This window comes from Mastigoproctus giganteus, chromosome 8 (genome assembly GCF_048544385.1).
Source record: "Mastigoproctus giganteus isolate SK-2022 chromosome 8, ASM4854438v1, whole genome shotgun sequence".
Taxonomy (NCBI): Eukaryota; Metazoa; Arthropoda; class Arachnida; order Uropygi; family Thelyphonidae; genus Mastigoproctus; species Mastigoproctus giganteus.
Genome location: NC_143582.1, coordinates 151576553 through 151596351, shown reverse-complemented (window position 1 = coordinate 151596351; position 19799 = coordinate 151576553). Strand labels below are relative to the sequence as shown.

Genomic DNA, 19799 nt, shown 5'->3' with positions numbered 1-19799 from the left:
ATAGCAGAAACTGGAACTGATCTCGCATGACCCTTGTTATTTTGCCAACCGGATGTTCCCTATGTATTTTCCAGGGTTCAGAAATGAACGATTTCCCTCATACCTCTATCTCACGCATGACGTAAGGATTGATCAACGCAAATCCACTTACTTGGAAACCGGTTTATTACCTACTAACTTCGAAATTCAGTGTCTCTGTGAACTTTTTTTTTTTTTTTTTTTTTTGACCCAGAGAGGAGGGTTAAGAGGTCTTTTTCCGGGAAGGAAATATGAAATGATTATAATTAATATTTTTTATCCTTAAACATTTTCTAATCAATTTTACAGGGTAGTTTCAACGAGGAAATGCATCCTCACGTAAGTCTCCTTTTGTTAGAAAAGAGACTTAGAGGATTCGTTTTTTGAGCATGGCGTGTTCTCTAATTAATTTAACTATAACAAAATTAAGCTTAAAATTTTCCCCCTCCATCCCCTCCTCCACTGCCATCTCCCCCTCAAAATCCCCACCGTAAATATCAGTCAAGTACGCTACCTCTTACGAAACTTTTCTTTTCTGTCAATCAGTCTTTGGACAGCGAGAAAAATTACTTTGGTCGAACCTGGCTGTCGGCGATTTCAAATGCTTTTAGAATTAGCACGTCAGAGGAAGACCGAAGACGGACCTATAACTGTGGCACACGCACAAAGTCTGCAGAAATGTTTATGGTAGGCCGATAAAGGACAATTCTCTATACAATTTTTGACGTGAATTGGAAAATTCTGATGGCTTAGAAGAGTGATGTGCAAGCAAGCGGGATGTACAAGAATAAAAGAACGGGCAGTTGACCTTGAATACTCCAGGGGTTCTACCACAAAAAGCCATATAAAGAACTTTTTTTTGCACACTGATAAATAACTTTTTTTTTTAGTTATGTGACACGCAAATTGGTTTATTTTGATTTTCCTCGTTTTATCAGCACACAAAGCAGGGATATTAAACGGGGATACAGTTTTTTTTATCCTCGTTTATTAATTTTGGTTGGGACTGCATATTTTTAATTTATTTTTTGCCCTTTAAGTTAACGGAGAATTCGCCTCAGTTTGCTTTAGCTTAAATTAAAGTCGTGTAAATAAAAAGGGAAGCAATTTATTTTTGTGATAGCTATTTCCAAAGATTAATTGCCCCAAAATACAATGTCATCAACATACAATTTCCCTGTTTACGGCTAATTAAGCTTTTAAAAATGGCTAATGTAGGCTATGATAAGTCTTGTAATTAGAAATAAACGCTTATACTCCCAATTATGCTCGTTATTGATATTTAAAAAATAATAAAAACTTAATTATGCTCTTTTTGTTAGTCATTTCATTATTCATTTATTGAAAAACGAAATTTGCTAAATCGACAGCTCCACAGATCTGCAGTTAAAATCCTTTTTACCGCAGACCTATGGAAAATCTTTTTTTAGGGTTCGAGCCTTTGTTCAGTTTGTTTATGAAATCAAATCTCACTTAAGTCAAAAATAAGATCATCTGTAACGCAAGAGGAGGTTTCATTTTGGGCTCTGTCACTAGTTCAAAACTCAAAAGGAGCTCCAGGTATAACAAGAGTTTTTGTTACTAGACTTTTGTTACTACCATGCACAACGGTTTCAGTTTGAAAGTATTCATCTTCGAGACCACTTCAATAGTAAATGCCATACAACTAAGGACCACACACTTATGATTCATTCATAATTTCATGCTACTATTAGCATTTGGTCACCTTACTACATCCTCATGTCTGGCCTTATGGATCCAAAGTTCGGAATTTTCGAGACGACTGACACTCCCAGGTTCAGAACAAGGTAGGAACTAGTGAAAGACAGGAAGCATCATACTCTCCAACCTTTTTCCTGGAAAAAAGGTAAGGAGCCTAGGAAATAAGCTACACACTCTTCACATTCTTCTCCTTGAAGATTTATCGGTCTGCTGAATATATGGTTTCAAAGCAACAAGCAACTGAACTACCTCAGTGGAAGTCTCTCTTATAATAATAACACCTCTAACGAAAGGACATTAAATGCGGAAGTAGTCTTAATTTGTACGCATCACAGCTTCCATGTTTCTTGTGTAACAAACAGTGCAACCGAGAGCTTAGATCCCATGTCTCATCCTCATTAAAAAAAAATTAATCCTAATATTTTTAGACCAATGGATAAATTTTTGACTGGTTACAAGAGAAAATCCGCTAATAATGAAGATACTGATGCATGTAAAGGTAGTGAGAATACAAGCAACAGGGAACAAGGAGGTAGAACTCCCAAGACAAGAAAATACGATTCATCCTATTTATCATTAGGATTCACAAGTGTTATTATAGATGGCTTGGAAAAACTAATGTGTTTGTTTTGTACGAAAAGTTTTGGCTGCAGATAGTATGAGACCAGGCAAATTAAAACGGCACCTTAAAACTATGCATTCTGAATACGTTGGTAAGCCCATATAATTTTTTCGAAGAAAATTAGATGAGTTTAATAAACAAAAGCAAACGTTCAAAAAAATAGCTTCTGTTCCATCAAATGTATTGCTAGCGTCGTACCAAGTTTCTTACAGAATCGCGAAATGTAAAAAACCACACACAATAGGAGAAACTCTAGTTTTGCCAGCAGCTACTGATATGGTTAAAATAATGCTCGGCGAATCATATGCGAAACAGTTGCGACAAATACCGCTTGCTGATAATACAGTTGGCAGAAGAATCGATGATATATCTGAAGATCTTTGCAATCAGTTAGTTTCTTGACTGCGTACTTCGAAATTCGCCATACAAGTAGATGAGGAAACTGATGTAGCTAAAGATGCTTATTTAATTGCATATGTTCGATATGTTGCAAAAACTAATATAATGGAAGACATTATTTTGCAACCCCATTCCTGGAAAGGCCACATCCAATGAAAGTTTTAATATAATTGACACTTTTTTTGATGAGAACGACATAAAGTTGAATAACTGCATTGGACTCCGTACTGACGGAGCACAGTCAATGTCAGGACACGAGGCAGGTCTTCAAGCATCAGTTAAAAAGAATGCACCCGAAGTTATCTGGACGCACTGCGTGCTTCACAGAGCAGCTCTTGTGTCAAAAAAATATGAGCGAGGAACTTAACATTTTTACAAAAGTTACGAAAGTTATAAACTACATAAAAAAACAGTCCTTTAAAAGTTAGGTTGTTTGCAAAGCTGTCTGAAGATATGGAAGCTAATTATGCCTCACTTCTATACTATTGTGAAGTGCGCTGGCTATCTCGTGCTAAAGTGATTCAAAAGTTGTTTGAACTCAAAGAAGAGATTGCAATTTTGCTTGATGAAAATCATAATGAAAGGCAAATTTATTTAGGAGTGATAACTTTATTGTTAAACTTGCCTATTTGGTTGAAATGTTTTGGAAAATTGAGTGTTTTGAATAAATCAATGCAAAGACCACAAATGCATTCACTGATTCAAAAAGACAAAGTGAAAGCATTCATAAAAAATTGGAGCTATGGAAATCAAATTTACAAAAAAATAAGTTCGACATGTTTCCACTTTTAAATGATTTCTGCGCCAGAGTTAATATTGATGCAAACAAAAATCTTTTTACTGAACACTTGGATGGTTTGCTAATGCACTTTTCACATTATTTCGATCTTGATTTTACAAAGTGAATATGAATTTGGATTGAAAACTATTGAAAAGGAAAAGTTGATAGAATTATCATACGATACTTCATTGAAACAAAAATTTCAGAGTGAAACCCTAGTTCAATTTTGGTTGAATCGAAGTGAAGAATATAATACTTTGTCAAGGAAAGCAATGCAAGTACTGCTGCCATTAGTAACATCATATTTATGCGAAACGGGATTTTCTGCATTAGCTGCAATGAAATCCAAATATCGAGCCCGTTTAGTAGTAGAAAAAGAGCTAAGAGTAGCACCCTCCTCAATGACATCTAGATTTGATAAACTTTGTGCTAATAAACAAGCACATCCGTCTCATACATTTTTTACCATTTAAAAATGTGTCTGTATTATTTTTATGAAATAAAGTGGGGGGAGGCGCCAAGATTAGATTTTTTTTAAAAGGGGGCGTAGTTACATAAAGTTTGGAAACCACTGCACTAAAGGGTACCAAAACCTGGATTTAACATTAAAGAAATATGCTAGAAAAGTATGGCAGTAGGTTCTACCAATATAATCATTGCACACTTTCGCATAGCAAAAGCAGGCTAAAGATCTGCAGCGGCATCTACAATGTTCACCTTCAGAAGCAAAATCTACAGGGAATATTTCGTACATACTCCCATTTGAAACGGCTTAGTCTTTAACATTTCTGCTAGTCATGAAAAGTAGTAAACTACTAACCAGTAGCGTGGCCAGGATTTTTTGTCAGCAGGTACATTCACATAAAAAGGCGTCAGCAGCCTAATGCTAAAAAGCGCCACAATACCAGATGTCGGCATCAGGGGAGTACATTGTATCCCGACCCTACCCTGGCTATGCCACTGCTACTGACCCCGCCCTCCCTCCCTTGACATTCTGCCATGTTGAGATGCATGCAATAAAACGCTGACATGTGGGCAAGTGTTATTGTAATGGGTGGCTCCTAGAACATTAGTTCAAATCCGCCTAGTTCCACTGTGATTTATACAGACTCTGTAAAAATGGGCCAGACGTGTAGTAGTAGTGTTACATTTGTGTAGTAAGTGGGTGTTGTGCTGGCCTACCCAGAAGCAAAAATTGCTTCTTGGTAGGCCAGCTGGAAAACTGCTCCTGCGTATTCGTCAACACCAAGGCAAAGTGGCCAGTTCCATCCATGAGATGAGACACTTATGGTCGGAGGCCACCCCAGCAAAGAGAGAGAGAGAGAGAGAGAGAGAGAGAGAGAGAGAGAGAGAGAGAGAGAGAGAAAAAAAACCACTTCTCTATCATCACACAGGACACCCCAATACATTCAAAGAAAACGCTCTAAATAACTTTGATAAACCATCATTCAAGAAGATTCGAATTGTATTCACTTATTAAATTTTGACAACAATCTATCGATATTATACTGCCTGTAATAAAGATTTCCTGTATTCTAGAAAAATTGTTGGATCTGATAAAAACAGAGCTTCCTGTCCGGTTTCAGGATCCCAATATTATCACTGAGCACCTTGCTGGGATTGTTATGCAGACATATCATCCAATATATGATCCCAACTTTCCTTAACTCCAACACATACATAAATCAGTATTTATCAGACTCAATGCATACAGTTTATCATTCAGAGCCATGTCCTGTTAACAAAAACAGGGATTCCAAGCTAGGTGTAAACCAACTTTTAATTTCCATATTTAATAATAATGTAACGAAATATTAACGGAATGAACTGTTTAGTTACTCGACCCGAAGTTACCGTATCCCATATGTTGATTATTTCATTTAGACAAATTATTTCTTCTATTTTTACGTCATTATGAATATTAATCTCAATATCATACATCGCGGTAGGTATCTGTCTAGCACATACCTCGATAAATAAAGAACAAGTCCAAAGGAATAATTCCAACCACTACCTGGAGAGCGACAATAGTAACTGTTCTGCAAACTCTTAAAAATTCTTCTTCTTCAGTTTCCGTGTTCAATATGAACGTTGGAGACCAACGTTTTCCAGCCAGCTCTGCCTCTTGTTTTGTGAAATGGTTTGTGTCGTAAGACCCCCCCCCCCTTTGTCTATTCTTTGATATTATCAAGCCACTTTTTTCTTGGCCTTCCTTTTGCTCTTTTGCCTTTAATCTTTCCTTGCAGGATTAGTCTCTGCAGGTCATATTGTGGGCCTCTAATAATATGCCCGAGGTAGGCAGTCTTTCTCTTTGCAATTGTAGTTAGCGTCTTTGCCCTCTTAAGGACCTGCTCATTGGTGACCCGATCTGTCCATGAAATTTTGAGCATTCTTCTGAGCATCCACAACTCGAAGGCTTATAGTTTCCTGATTTCTGCCTTCCGCACGGACCCAGGTCTCACATCCATATAGGAGAGTGCTCCTGTGTAGCATTTGGCCATTCGATATCTACTCTTAAAATACTTAGAATTGTGCGTTGAATCGAATTTATCTTGAGCTGAAATCTCCCAATCCGAGCTCTATAAAATCACGCTCCAGCAAACATGACAGGGAGAAAAACTGCTTTATAATACAGATGTCTTATGTGACAGTCCCCAATCAGATTTTGAAATAAATATAATGGATCCAGAAAATTTTATTACTTTACTACTTAAGAAAGTACTTAAATGCGGTTAGAATGACAATTTGTGACAATCCCAAATATTTGGTCTCTAAATCCATAGGTAATTGACCTCCATTTAATGTATTCTGTGGAAGACAGCGAATATCCAGTCGAGTTTTAAATAACGACTTTTGTCTTTGTTGAACTTAGTTAAAGTAAGTATTGAGCCCAAGAATATAAATATGACAAAATATTTGCATTTTGTTCCGGATTCGATCAAGATTTGCCTACAACTATTATAATAAGGTCATTGGGGAAGACTATTACAAGACAATTTTAAAATATTCGGGCCAACCAATTGTGCAATACAAGATTTCAAATGAGGGATCCAGTACCGAACCCTGGGGACACCATCGGAAAACTTGTTTTTTTAACCTGAAAGTATCTTGATATTTTCAGGTTAAGAAACATTTAAATTTTCAGTGAATAAAACGCTGACAGGCTCGCCTGTGGCTGCATACTGTACTCAGATTCTGTAGGGTCTGATGGCGAGATGAGATAACCAGTCGTCTCAAGGCGCGCCGTCTGCTGTCAGTAGTAATTTTACGCCTACGTGGTTGTTTCTTTGAATGTGTCCCCCTGCACTTCTATTTCGACAGCATTTTTCCGATTGTCGATGCAGGAATATTTAATTTCTGAGCAAGAGTAAGCACAAGCTTTTGCATATATCACATACAATTATCATTCTAATCAGAAACTTCTCTTTTCATGCGCTCATCGTTCGGTGTCGTTTGAAATAAATTCCAGGCTCTAACCACTGACTACCTTTAAAGGAAGAACATTGCATATTTCGTAATTTCCTGCAATCATCGTATAATACATTTTTTTCGAAAAATATTTGCAAAATAGGGTCATTTTCTGAACATAATTTACAGACGAATTCTTGATTTTTCGCCTAATATGACAACCCCTGAGGACGGCTACCATTGGTGATTAATCAGGGTTCTTTTATTGCAAACTCTGTCAGGATTTTTGTGTAACTAATCTGTTCAAGATGATTATTTGCATTTAACTTAGAACAGTGAAGCTTTAGTTCCATGAGAAGGCAAAGAGTACCCAGTCTACAGTCGACTATCAATCATTAAATACAGCCATGTTTTCATTTAGCTTATCCTCATTTTGTGTTGGTCATTTAACTTGAATTTCCAGTGAAAAAGTAAACGTTACAAAGGGCATAAATTAAACAATACTGCCAAGTCGCGGCCCGTGCATTCAAGGGCTCCACTACAGAAGGCGAATATGTGGCCTAAGAGATTCTATTTACACCCTCACACACAAATTCCATACGCTCCTTTGCTGTTACGCAGCTGACGCAGTTAACAGCATTAAATATCAGTATTAATCAGAAAAGTCTTCGGACGTACTTTAATTAGCCAATCAAAAACATAGTTGGGATATTGGGTACTTCAAGATCGATTGTCAGAAACAAACTAGACGCCCACTGAGCTATTATTGATAGTTAAATTATTATGCTCCACCTTAATAGAGTGTACATTCTGTGGACATGAAATTATAGTACTTGCAAAATGCACTACGAGTATTTGCAAATAGTGCGCTTAAAATAAAGATACCTTTGAATGACTAATGTTCATATAACGAGTTATATGAGGCTTATATGTAAGAGCATTTTGACTTTAGTTTCGTTGAGGAGAGCTAATTCTGTGCTCCTTTCATGCTTACGAAAAAGCCTCCACTGTTAAGAGCATGTAGAAATCCAGGTCTCAACGCAATCCTTTTACAAAAAAGGGAATTCCTATTTACCAAGAGTACTACGAAATCTAATTTTGGATAACAGTACCTCATTACTGTGCTGTTGATGGTAAGTAATTCTAAAGTTCAACTATGTTAGCTATAAACAAGATTTTGCTTCTGTAAGTGTTTAGCAAACGCATGCTACTCACATGATGAATATGGGCGATAACCTCAGTCCTCCTGCAGTTCTCCAGCGACCTTCCATTCACCTCTAATATCTCGTCTCCAACTTCTAGATCAGCACGATCCGCTGGCGAACCTACAAAGAAGAAAGTAAAATAAGAAGTGCTTGAATTATAAATGAGAATAGTATTACTCCATGTATAACTAAACCATTATGGCTGCATGCAGGCTTAACAAGGTTAATGTGACAATGCAGGTTTGTATCTTACGACAAGGTTATATTTACTAAGATTGTGTAATGCGTGTGAGAGAGAGAGCTTTTGAAGGGATCACAAGGGCTCAGTTTAAAAGCAAAAGCAGCAAACCCGTTAATCGAACAAACTGATCATTCACTCGAATACAGGGGAGGGGGGACCAGAAATGGTTTAATGTAACATTCATTATTATTAATTTCTCATTTCTGTCTTTTAGGGATAAAGAATAAATGTCGGCAGGCAATATCAAGACATAAATCTAAGATTGAAAGCAACGCCAAAAGAGGCATTAGTGGCGCCTGGATGTTGGTAAGTTTTGTATCGCAGAGGTCAGGAGGCAGATGCGGTAAAAGAACCACGCGCTTCACAATACCCCACAGCCAATTAAGGACGTCTTTAAGCTACCGTAACTCCACAGGACTGAGATAACTTAGAAGGCACCGGGTCTGTAACTTCCCGTTACTGATTTAAGCTAAGGGTGGCTGCCACAACGGAACAATCACCAAGGAAACAGGGATAAGGAGAGTTGGGTGACCTTTGTACTCTTTATCTGACAGATGACTCTGCTTATTGTTATGTGCCGAAGGGTGGAGTTAACAGCAACGCATGATTAACTCTCATGGAGACAAAGAAAGCCACTAAACAGAGAGACCCAAATTGAGGTAATTTCCGGTGAATGATGCTATCTTTAATTACTGCTCATATCTGGGTCTGATCTCCTGGAAGACACTGGCACGGCAGTAAACATTATCGGCAGCCAGTACGTTCTTGCTGACAACAGCATTGCCTTTCCATCACACTATACAGTGCACCGTTTCTTGGGTTACTTTAAGCCAGTGCTTTCTAAAACGGGTGGTCTCATCATGATGCCAAAATGGTGCCGCAAAATTTTGGAATCATATCAGCATTATTTACCCTCTGATTTCCTTTTACAGCATGTATTGATGTAATTGATTGATTAAAAGGCAATTATTGGAATGATACGTTAAAAACTGATAATTATAACATTATTTCTTCACGTGTGCTTCATTTTGAGAGGCCAGTGAGCTCTGGACACTTCTCTTTGAAAGCTAATATCTAACTAACGTTGTCGATTTTAGATTGTCATAGGTTAAGCTTGTGCTTAGGGTCGAAATATTTCGTCCCCCTCTCATGTTTTTCATGTTTCTGACCATAAACAAAAAAAAAAAAGTTGGGTATCGTTCGATTTACGATCAACTAACTGCTTCAAGGCCTCCAAAGTGATGATTAGCGCTATGGATTCTTTGGATTTCTATCGTGGCTGTTGCAGTGGATCCTAAATGCCTTTTCGCACCTATTTTTTTAAAGTTCATTTTTCTTTATTAAAGAGAAAATTTAATTATAATGAGGGCATACCTTATTTGCAATGAATACTCGCGTTGCAACGATATAAGATTTAAACCTGTGTCGAGCAAAACGAACTTAACGAATGTGATTCTGACTGGGTGTCGTGTCAAGATTTTAAAGCCCAGATGCACACAAGAAAAGATGTACGCAGTACTGCATTAATTTTGTTGACATTATCTGCCAGCCTGAATGCGGTGGCTTCCTTGAAACTGGAAACTGCATTCTGAATGGAACAACGCTGTTCATCTCAAAGATAATGGAAGTACTAATCGCTGCCATTATGATTTTTGCTTTCAGAAACTACATAAACCCTTCGATCTTTAATTCGATGTCCTAGTTACCAAGAGTGTTCATTTTTTGCTAGTTGAACTTACTTCTAAATCTTGTGACTGAGGAAAACAAGATTTTAAACAATTCCATAATCCTAGCGGATAGATACACTTCAGAAGTAATTTAACTTCTCAAGTGCATCATAGCTGAATTCGTATCACGTCTAGATCTTAACTGTTTTAAACATCTAAGATAAAATGAAATTATCCAATTCTTAAAACTGTCAAGCATTTGAGAAAAGCATATCTAAACTTTAGCTAACAGACAAAACATTGATGGCCGTCTGGATCATATGCACAACAGCCAATATTAAATCGTAAATTAAATAAAAAAACCACATAACATTAACAACTGACTAGAGCTCGTTAAACAGAAATATCGAGTGACGCAATATAGCAAGATTAGAAGAAGCCCCTCGAGTTATTTCAAGTCTTGCTCTACAAAGATAAATCCAGCAGCTAGCAGAAACGAAGTATTTTCAGCACACAGAAATCGAAGCAGACCAGTATAAGCTTGTACCATAAAGCTCCTATCTACTCTCGCAGGGGATTAAAGACATCTTTTGCAGAAAAGATATGGAGTAGATATTTGCAGTAAAATGAAATCACACTGCCAACTAGTTAAAGTACGAAGTAAACATACACAGAAGGGGTGGGGGGAAGAACACGAGGTTTTCATTCCGAACTCAGGAGGTAACCAAATGAAGACTTTGTATATAAAGAATAATTTATCAAGATGGGAAAAACTTTGAACTGTGTATCCAGAAATAGAATGTCGTTGACATACCTCACTGCACAACATCACATTTTACCAATTATTGTAACCCCGATTCAATCCACGTTCCACCGAAATTGGCATAATAATGTTAAGTGAATTTCAAAGAAAGTCATGACCCATCTGAGCTCAATACCACAGGATAGATTAATTTGGCTATCTAAGAGTAATTTTTTCCGTCTAAATACCATCCACTTCATATATTAATTAACGGATTGATTGAAATATAATTATTGAATAATACATTAATTTGCATTTTTTTCCTTTACGTGTTTCCTATATTCTAACAAGTTGTGGACCGTTTTCTTTCTTTTTGGAAGCCAACAACTGTCGATTACTGATGGCCTTGGTTAAGCTTGTGCTTGATACTACACTCTTCCTTCTTTTGTGTAGATGTTTCTGACTCAAAACAAGGTTAAGTTGCTCACCATTGCGTTTAGTGGGTAAACGCAATGGTGAGTACCCACTTAAAGATAGAGAACAAAAAGGGTGGAATGTCGAATTATTTTTGACACGTAATGTTTCGGCATCTAAAAATTTGGAAAAAAATGGGCTGTCCTTTATAAAAAATATGCTCTTATATTCACACTATCTTTAACCAGACATCTTCGCTGCTCATTTTTTTCGAAGGAATTCTTACGAAGCCTTGTGTATCCTCAAGAATAATAACCCACCCACCAGAAGAAATAAACAACTTATATGATCTTCAATTCATTACTGGCTTCTAGTTAAACTTCCCCTGATATATTTGTGGCTTTCAATCAAGCACCTATTTTGTTTTTCAGTGCAGAAATCAGACTACAAAGATAATCACCGTTGCTAATCTAATTTCCGGGACATCGAAAAGTGTCATTTTACTACATCTTATGGTATAGCTTTTGTTAAGTGTTTAATGTTCAACAAAGATTTATTATCAACAATAATTTGACATTAACTCTGCAGCGATGTTTTTAACTAGCTCAATCTTGTCGAAGCTATGAGCAGCACTTGAATCTGTCGCCTTATTTGATTTCCAAAGCTCGCTTAACCCCTGGCAAGCAGCTTTAACCGAAAAAAAGAACTTCGTGCAATATGAATTGCTACTAGCACATCTTAGGATTGAACAAAGTACTTAACAGCTCATGTGAATTTTTGAACAGTGAAAAATCCGCCGCCATCAGAGAATAATTTCGTCAGACTGTTTACAAAAACTCTGCTCAAACTTACCCTCTGGATCGACTTAATTTCATTTTACTATATTTCCCACGCCACCATATGTTAGCATCCAACTGTTCTATAACGATGCCCTAAAGACATTCCATTCAGGAATTCTTCAGTTCTGGAAGTTCTGAAATTCCACAGCTTATATCCAAGGATTTCCCCCCATTTCTAATGCAATGCTTCTACACAGGTAATTTTCCTTCTCATAGAACGTATGTTGGGTCCCTTCCCTTAAAATAACTTTCCTACTCTGCTAACAATGTCAGCCAATTGCGTCTTCATCGTGGTCTTCAAGGTATTAAAGAAGGAGTAGGGCTTCCATTCCACTCAAAACAGTTTCATCTCAGCTAACCAGCACAACTGTGCTGGCTAGCTATTACTACTACTCTTATATTACTTTATCTATTACTACTCTTAAGTTTAAAATTTCCATTAAAAATTGGTTAAAGAAATGCTCATAACGAGATACCCATCATCTCCCAAGAAGTGATATTATCAATGTTTGTACGTGTGCACGAACATTTGCCTGTTGTGTTGGCTGAAACATCGCGGATTAACTTGAGACGCACAGGAAACGTTTCTTCAAATACTATTTTCATTTGCCTCATAATGCAGTTATACTGGTAACAGTTCAATTAGGAAGCACATATACAAAATATTTGATCAAAATCGCACTTATTTCCAAACCCAAAGAAAAATCTTGAAATTGAGTGAGTTAGAATTTCCTCCTTGCTTATAGTTTGATTAACTATAATACAACTATTTTAATAGGCGCTGTAGGCAGCAGCTGCCTTGTTTTCATTAAAATGATTTATCATTTCATTGTTTTGTTAATATGTACTAAGATAAGTTACCTTAATCAGAGAAAGAGAGAACTATTTCTGTCAAGGTCTTTGCTTTTCCACAAATTAGAAAGAACTATCCGCAACGTAGCTGGTTGCTTTATCTCCCAGTATAAGAGGGTGTGGTAACAACACTAAAAAAAACATTCACAATCTATACACCTTCTGAGTGAGTAACGGTGAAAATATTTTAAGGAAACGACGCGAAGTACTATAAAGAAACTGTGTCCCTGAGCCAGTTTGTTCCGTTTCTTGGCAAGAAAACGAACGCAGTCTACCATAGAATCGAAGTACTGTTGCACCCTCCACGATTGCGAGTACCTTTTTTAGAAATGCACGATTTGTGCATTTCTACAAAATTATGTATTTAAGAACTAAAAATATCTGGATGAACCTGCATCAAATGTTTTTCATATTCACGATGATAAATAATGTGGACATTTGTCTAATCTAAGGAACTCTACGAAAACAATCATCACTTTAGAAATCCTTGACGTTTAAGCACCCAAATTTCCAGCCTCATAATGCATCTTTTTTTCAACTTCGGCTACATTTGAGCCTCAAATACCATAAGATAGAAACTGTCTTCCTGTCAGCAATCAAACTTTTCCAACAAACCGGAAGTCACTTGGACGCCATATTGATTACGCATTCTATGAAAGGAATCCACTTCCGATCACGAGACCTATTCTCTATGCTACAAGAACATCCGATCCGTCACCAATGTTTCACGTAGCATCCTGTATTCATACAGATGACCCATACAAAGGTTATTGCGACTTGTTTTCCCACTGGATTTTCCGTTTGTAACTTTTACACGCCCTTGAAAAGGCTTTGTGCATCACTTCCCGTGGTCTTCCGCCAAATACCGGATGCTGTATTACTATAGTACGAAGAGGACATTCTGGTCACTCATGTCGGTTTAAGATAGTAGTCCAGTGCAATTCTATTGCATCCTTTTCATTCCCCTCCTTTTTCCACCAAACAGATTTCCTTTCTTTACCTGCAATCATCGAGTTTCAGGAACCACTTCACTCCTTCCTTCATAATGGTCGTTTGAGATCCGCTAAAAGTTTGAGGGGGGAGGGGCAAGATAGAGTTTTCAGAGGGACCCAGCAATGTAAAACCCATTTGGATTCCATAAAAAAACTGAACATTAAATATAGAATTAATACAGTTATTCAAGCACTGAAGAGTTGCGAGTCGCAACTCTGCACTTGTAATCCCGACACTTCATCTACATTGTCATTTTTTTGTAAAAAAGAAGAGAAGTTTACCTAAATATGATACGGAGAACACTTCCGTATGATACTCTCCAGAAATTAAAACGAAAATAATTAAAAAATCAAGTGAAACGCAATTAAAAATTAAAGTAAAAAATTTAACGAAAAAAAAAAATTACAAAACGATTTTCCTTCCTGAAGCTCACAACGCTTTTCGACCGTCTGTCGTCATCACAGGAATGAAAATTACCGAATAGGGGTGAGCATGAAACTTAAATAGGGATTGTCTTCGCCCATGCGCGTAAAAGACCACGAATCGGAGATTAGATATGGCCGGCGAACATTAACAGAATTCTCATGTAGTTTGTTTTCGACGGTTTCTGCAATTAAGTCTCGTATAATTACGTCGGACACTTAAGTATTTTGGCCTCGTTAAACACAAACGTATGTTTTTCATTAACGGCATGAAAGGCTAATTCTGACGCTGCTGAACGAGCAGCACGAACTGAGGCCGCATGCTGATTAACACGAAAATTCAGAGGAAACCGCGTAGAACCTTGATAAGAAGAGTCGCAATCGCCGCAAGAAATGCTGTGTACCAGATCATTAATTTGTGTTGCGAACGAGGAAAGGGATGAGAAGTTGTTCAGTATAGTGTGTAATTTCCGTATTGGCCTGGCTACAATTTTAAATTCGGTATCTTTAAAGAATCTGTTAGTGCCACTGTTCAAAATATGAGACAGAAATAAAGTATTTTTTGATATTACTATTGTTGGTTGGTGTAGTATTTTGTATTCTATCCTTAGCTTGTACCCTAATTTGGTTTATTGTAGCAAGGGGATAACTCCTGTTTAAGAATCTGATGGTTAATATTTGTATTTCTGTACCCAAAGGCGATTCCGTTGAATATTTATAAGCATTGAGAAACTGATTAAAGATAATCGATCTTTTGTAGGTGAACGGGTGATTGCTGTTATAATGCAGAAGCATACCGGTTTGTAGGTTTATGATAGATGTTAAATTGGATCTTATTCGAGTCCCAAGTAAGTGGGAAATTTAGAAAATTTAATGACTTAGTATCCGTATTCTCCCTTTTCAAAGTAAATTTGAGTGTAGAATGAATATTATTAAACGCATGTAAAATGTCTCGGATAGTACTACTATCAGTAATAACTAGAACATCTAAATACCTCCCAATTGTCATTTATTAGATGCTTTAGTAGAAGGGCCTTGTGTAAGATTTGTGTCGCAGTTCAAAATGGCTGATTCTGAAGAATCAACTTGTACGTTATTAAAATTAAGTTAAACACAGCAAAATGACATTGAAAACAAAAAATGGGGAAACATTTGATGAACACTCGTTAGATTGTATAAAGACATTGCAAAGTTTTTCAAAATCGAAAACAAATTAAGAAGCACAGCAGATACTATCAAAAGAAGACGATGGTGTTCGCATTTTTCGATCGAGAAAACCAAATTTCACCGTACTCACAGTGAACAAAGGTTTTCTAAGGTGCATATTAGTCTTTTCCGTCTAGCACGCATGCGCGATTCATCTGAGAGGAAACACCGATTGTGGGGAAAGTGGTATCTGACTTCATTCATCATCGTCCTTATTCTACCCTGTATGTAGTTGGAAAGCTGGCAAAACAATATCTATGGTACAGCATCCTTCGTAATTCCAGATTTGCACCTTGTGATATCTTCCTCTTTCCTCAACTGAAAAATCATCTTAAATGGGGGGGAAAAAAAACAAAAACTTGTAACGAAGGACATCATCGAAAAAATGACGAGAATACTGAGGCCATTTCGAAAGGATTACAGAGGTACCATCGTTGGAATAAACCCGAAATCCCTGTAAAGGAAATTGAGGGAATACATTCGAACAGCGTTTAATTGTACATGTGTTATTGAATGAGCCTTACAGCTTTTTGATAGGCCTCGCAGTAAAGGAAAGAAGTACACGGGGCTCTTATATCGATTTGATCTATATATTTGGCTGGGATTCAACAGAACACATCAATACGACAGTAGAGGCATCGTAACCTTATTTTTCTACATAGCCACCACCACTCACCAGAGTTGAGGCAAGAGATAGTAGTCGGTGGGTGGCTGGACTATGCGGTGGAAGTTCCAAGGCCTTCCACTGTTGAGTGGTTATGGCTGTGTGCAGTGATGTGGTAATGAAGCAGCAAAATCATACATTTTGACAACAGTCCAGGTCTCGTTCAAAGAATACCATCTCTAAATTCATCTAGTTTCAGGTTCTGAAGCAATATTGATCGTTTATCCTTTAAGGAGAACGTTCATTTCCATTATCGCTGCTATATTTGAACAGACGTTAAAGGCGCACGAACACAAAAAAAGTTCCCTCTGCTAAATGTTACTCTTACTATTTGAGGAAATGCATTCTTTTGTACGCACCAGTTTCCTGTCACGTCCGATTGTACCATACTTTCCGGACACCTCCCCACGTATAATACATCGAATAATCTACAGAAGTAATTTTTAGGGAAAAATTATTTCAGATAGCTTGACATTGCTCTCGTTAAGCTGTAAACCACGGACGATAGACTTATTTTAGATACTTTACTAAACTTGCTACAGTTTCAATTCTAAAAAAACCCTTAATATACTTTTATTTTCGTTTCTAAAAAAAACCTTTAAGTACTTTCTACAACAAACTAATTTAATTTTTAGTGCATGTTGAAAGTGTCGACTTTCAATCCAATAGTAAACTTCAAGTGACAAACCGCCAACGAGGTATTCCACTGGGAGAAGCGTGAAAGAAGTGACTGGCAAGTGCATGACACGCAAGACAAGTTTGCGAATACTCGATTCATTTTCTGTCCTATTCGTGTAACTGAGCTATCACGGAGGTGCACTTTTACACTGGGATGACTTTAGTGATATAATCATTTGGACACAACAGGAAAAAAATAATTAAGGACTACAAATGTAAAACTTCAAGGAAAATGTCAATCAGACAGAAACAAATCCCAAGGGTGGAAATTTGTAGTAATTTGACCAGGAGGTAAAGAAATTGCTGTTCAAGCAAGAGCGAAAATTAAATGGCCAAAAGTAATTTTATAATAGCATTATTATCTTAATGCAGAAGAGTAACAATAGTATTAAAAACACGAAAACTTTGCGATGTAAGGACTATCAACTTCAGAAAAAAAAAAATTAAAAATCAGATTCGAAGTTTGCAAATTGCACTTTGAACGACTCCTCTAATAAAGGGGTCTGGATCATTTCGATTTTCACAGATAAAACTAAGGGCCTGTTCTATTTGTGAATTGTATTTGTATTGTGTAGTCAGTTTGCCCATTTGCAGGATGAAAAACCAGAGCAGAGATCAATTATCTCTACCATGGTGTTAAAAAAGTCCTCAAAGATTTCCGTCAAGACCGGAAATATTTTTTAACATTGCCAGCCAATTGGAATCGAAAACTGATATTTCTGACGTGATATCAAATAGCAGAACCGTTATCCACTGCACCACAGATGTGGTTCTATCAAGGGAAATCTATATAAAAAAAAAAAAAAAAAAACTAAATGCTTACCTATCAAAAATTTTCGAAAGTTAACTCCCCCGCCCTTTTAATCGAGTTTTTAAGAAAGCAGTATTACTTAGTCATTCAGTACTTTACGTTGTAAGAAAAATATTTATTTTCCCATAGGTATTTCATCCACACGACTAATTATCGCCAGTGGAATTTTGGAAAATTTCCAATGACCTGATAAACTCTCAGGATACTGTTAGAGCATACTAGGCTATGTGAACTATTTCATTCATATTAGAGCCATCCAACAATCCACTTCATCTACTCAACTGCATTGTGTCCATAAGGGCCCTGGTAGCCATGTTAGCAAAAGCGCAAGGCTGTACTGAGTGAAGTGTGCGGGGTTCGAAACCAGCTGTCGAAGTCTTGAGTTAGTCAGTCTCAAGGCCGGATGCTATTAGCAAGTCAAATCCAAGGATCCTGACTAGAAATGCATTTGAAATAAATTGCGTATGTTCTCTGGTCGGATTGCCTGTTCTGTTCTGTTGGACGAAAAACCTGAGTTTCCGGAGACAGGGCCTTTCTCTCCTTGCCTGAAGCTGACTAACTGAGCCAAGGACTGAAAAGAAAAATGTCAATAATGCTTTAGGCACCTCTCGTCATACGTGTTAAAGTTCTACATATTATCACGCCCCTAGCATGTCTGTGAGGATTAATTTTAGTAGTACAATGTGTTGCTTTACTGCAATAAAGAGTTCTGAATTACTGAAAGAATGTGCAGAAGGATACTTCATTAGAAACATTGTCAATGAAAAACCCACCTTGGATGCAATGTAGCACAGTGATTAGATCAATCTCCCACTAGGGATTCTAGATTTTTTTTTTCCCTTGAACGACTCCTTGCAACTCAAATTCCATACAGACTTTTCTGAGGCGAAAAAATATCATTTATCACGTCTCGCGATATTTAGCATTAAAATATGCTGAAAATTCAAAATATCCAACTGTTCTTTCCAGATATGACTGAGTTCTGTAATCGCAATAACTGTTTGTTAAATAAAAAAAACGCACTGTTATTATTACCATTAAAGGATCCTTATACCTTAAGACTGAAATATATCGGACGCAGTAAATAATCACCAATTGAGAGTACCGTAAGCTGTCATTGAGTAGTTACAGCCATAAAAACTGTCCCTCATGAATGAAGCTTCTCTGTATTGTTCATGTGCCATGCAGGACAACGATTTCTTTTTGATTCTTGCTTGGCCAGTTTGATTAATAGTAAACTTAGGATTATTGAAATACCTTTGTCTCATGAAACTTATGGATTTTATCACCGATAAATGTGCATTTGCTCAAATGTTAATGATTATAAGCAGAGGACAATAAATTTAGTTTTGCAACATGTACCCTTTTCAATTTCATTAAGACAAGAATAGCTGACTATTTCCTATTGCCACTGCCTTCCTTGTGGAACTCATTCCCTACTTAACTCGTTTTTCAATGAACGAAAAGCCACGGAGCCAGACAGGAGAGAATAAACGGATCAGTCTCCTTGACTGAATCAGAAAAACTGAGATGTCGGGTGACCTTGTATGCCGCAATGAGAAGGAACGATGCCGTTCTTCACTGGATCTGCTCTTCCGTAGTTCCGTGAAGGAAGTTATCTGTGAATTCGGAAGTTTGGACAAACTAGAGTTCGAAGTATCTGAAACAAATCGGCTGCGCACCAGGAAGAGAAGATGTTCCATGGTTTTAAAGAAAGCGCTGTGCTTTAGTCAAATTCACTTTTCATGTGGACAAAAGCGAAAGAGACATTTAATAATTTCATATCTAGAGAGCTGCTATATAAAGAACGAGTTGCGCCCTCTATCGTTAGTTTAGAAGAACAGAAGATATTGATTTTTCGCGACCTCGACTGGAATTGCAAGCAGCTGCTAAACGACTGTTTCAGATCAGAAGGAACATTCATTCATTAATTTCTTTTCCTGGAGCAGAACTGGACACTAATTCACTAGACGTGTTTACAAATCGAAAGGTTGTTCGAATTCAGTAACTAGCCAACCCCACTTGAATTTTTTACTGGAATTTTATTTTCCCAATGTTCAGACCGGAAAAAATAATCTTAAAACTTCCAGCAATGGTAGTGGCTACTCAATATAT

At 37.1% G+C, this 19799-nt stretch overlaps 1 protein-coding gene across 2 annotated transcripts in view; it reads right to left on the bottom strand.

Moving 5' to 3' along the window:
* Window positions 1-19799, bottom strand: part of LOC150081922 (protein PALS1-like) — a 262311-nt gene that overhangs the window by 192334 nt on the left and 50178 nt on the right. For both annotated transcript variants that reach the window (XM_090378985.1, XM_090378986.1), the window contains exon 2: window positions 8166-8275. In XM_090378985.1, coding sequence (XP_090235111.1) covers window positions 8166-8275 — 110 coding nt within the window. The remainder of the gene's footprint in view (window positions 1-8165; window positions 8276-19799) is intronic.